The 1,161-nt window shown below is 38.2% G+C and overlaps 1 protein-coding gene across 1 annotated transcript in view; it reads right to left on the reverse strand.

Moving 5' to 3' along the window:
- Positions 1–1,161, reverse strand: part of LOC107082581 (interferon alpha/beta receptor 2-like) — a 13,191-nt gene that overhangs the window by 6,049 nt on the left and 5,981 nt on the right. The window contains exon 2 of the mRNA XM_015371346.1: positions 440–563. Within this exon, the coding sequence (XP_015226832.1) occupies positions 440–563 (124 nt within the window). The remainder of the gene's footprint in view (positions 1–439; positions 564–1,161) is intronic.

Consider the following 1,161-nt stretch of genomic DNA (forward strand, 5'->3'; position numbering starts at 1 on the left):
TTTTACTTCTTCCTACTCCTTTTCGCACATGTTATAGAGGTATATTAACCCAGGAAAGAAGGGTACCTTGTTTGTTGTTTTCTTTCCAATGTTTTTAAACATTGTTTTATTGTTTTTCTCTTGCATGTTCGAAATAAAGAATAATAAAATTAAAAAAAGATGATTCAATAGGAAGTGAAACCATTCAGACTGAGAATATTAATAGATTCTGGGACTGATTATTTTTATTCATTTAGTTCAGATGATTCACTTTATTATTTTAAAACAATTGAAGTGTGAGAATCTGGCCCAGATGGTAAACATGACGGGACCCGTTTTTGTTTACAACACGTCTCCTGAACAACAACCTCCTTAAGGATCTCGTCTCATTTTGTTTTTCTCTCCGTAGCCAAAAGCAGGACAGCCTGCAGCGGGTTCCACGTCCACAGGGGAAACCTACCTTTGGGTTTGAACACAGAAAGATGTTCCAGGCGGAGTTCCTGCCCCGCGTTCCCATCTCAGGAAGTAACCTGAATGATCCAGAGTCACCCTGACCTCGGAGGGCGGTGGGAGCTCGCTCACAGCTGGAAAACAAACAGCCAAAACAGAAAGTCTGGATTAATTCAACATTTTTAACAGGAGGTTTCAAGTCAGAGGGGTTAAAAACCAAGTGGTTTTACCTCATAATCTGTTATTAAATCACTGTTTTATGCCACCATTTTATTTTATTCTGGACTTAATTCTTTAGTTTATTTTGATTTTTAAGGTATTGTCATATTTTCTCCTGGTTCTAACCTCAAACTTTTTATTTTAATGATTTTTCCACCCTTACCACAATGCTTTTGTTTTTGAAATATTGAATTTAGTCTGGATTTTCATATGGATTTGTACCCTGGCATTGCTCTGGTTTCAGATTACTGAAGGAACCTCTGCTGTCAGAGATAACCAGGCTTCAATCAGTCAATCATTAACAGAGATATATTTATTGGTGAGGCCGTTTTAGGAAGATGACGCCTCATTACGCTTTGAGAAGCGACCAAACCCAAGATGTCCGCTTTGAATCAACTCGCCTCGATTAGGTTAAACATTAAAGCTCATGGAAGAACAGGAGGAGAGATCAGCTGGTTTAAAGGGACTGAAGAACAAATCTCTCTTTAAAAGAAAACAGCAGCTTGGTTTGGG

The sequence above is a fragment of the Cyprinodon variegatus genome, unplaced genomic scaffold (assembly GCF_000732505.1).
Source record: "Cyprinodon variegatus isolate N-32 unplaced genomic scaffold, C_variegatus-1.0 Scaffold3, whole genome shotgun sequence".
In the NCBI taxonomy this organism is placed as follows: Eukaryota; Metazoa; Chordata; class Actinopteri; order Cyprinodontiformes; family Cyprinodontidae; genus Cyprinodon; species Cyprinodon variegatus.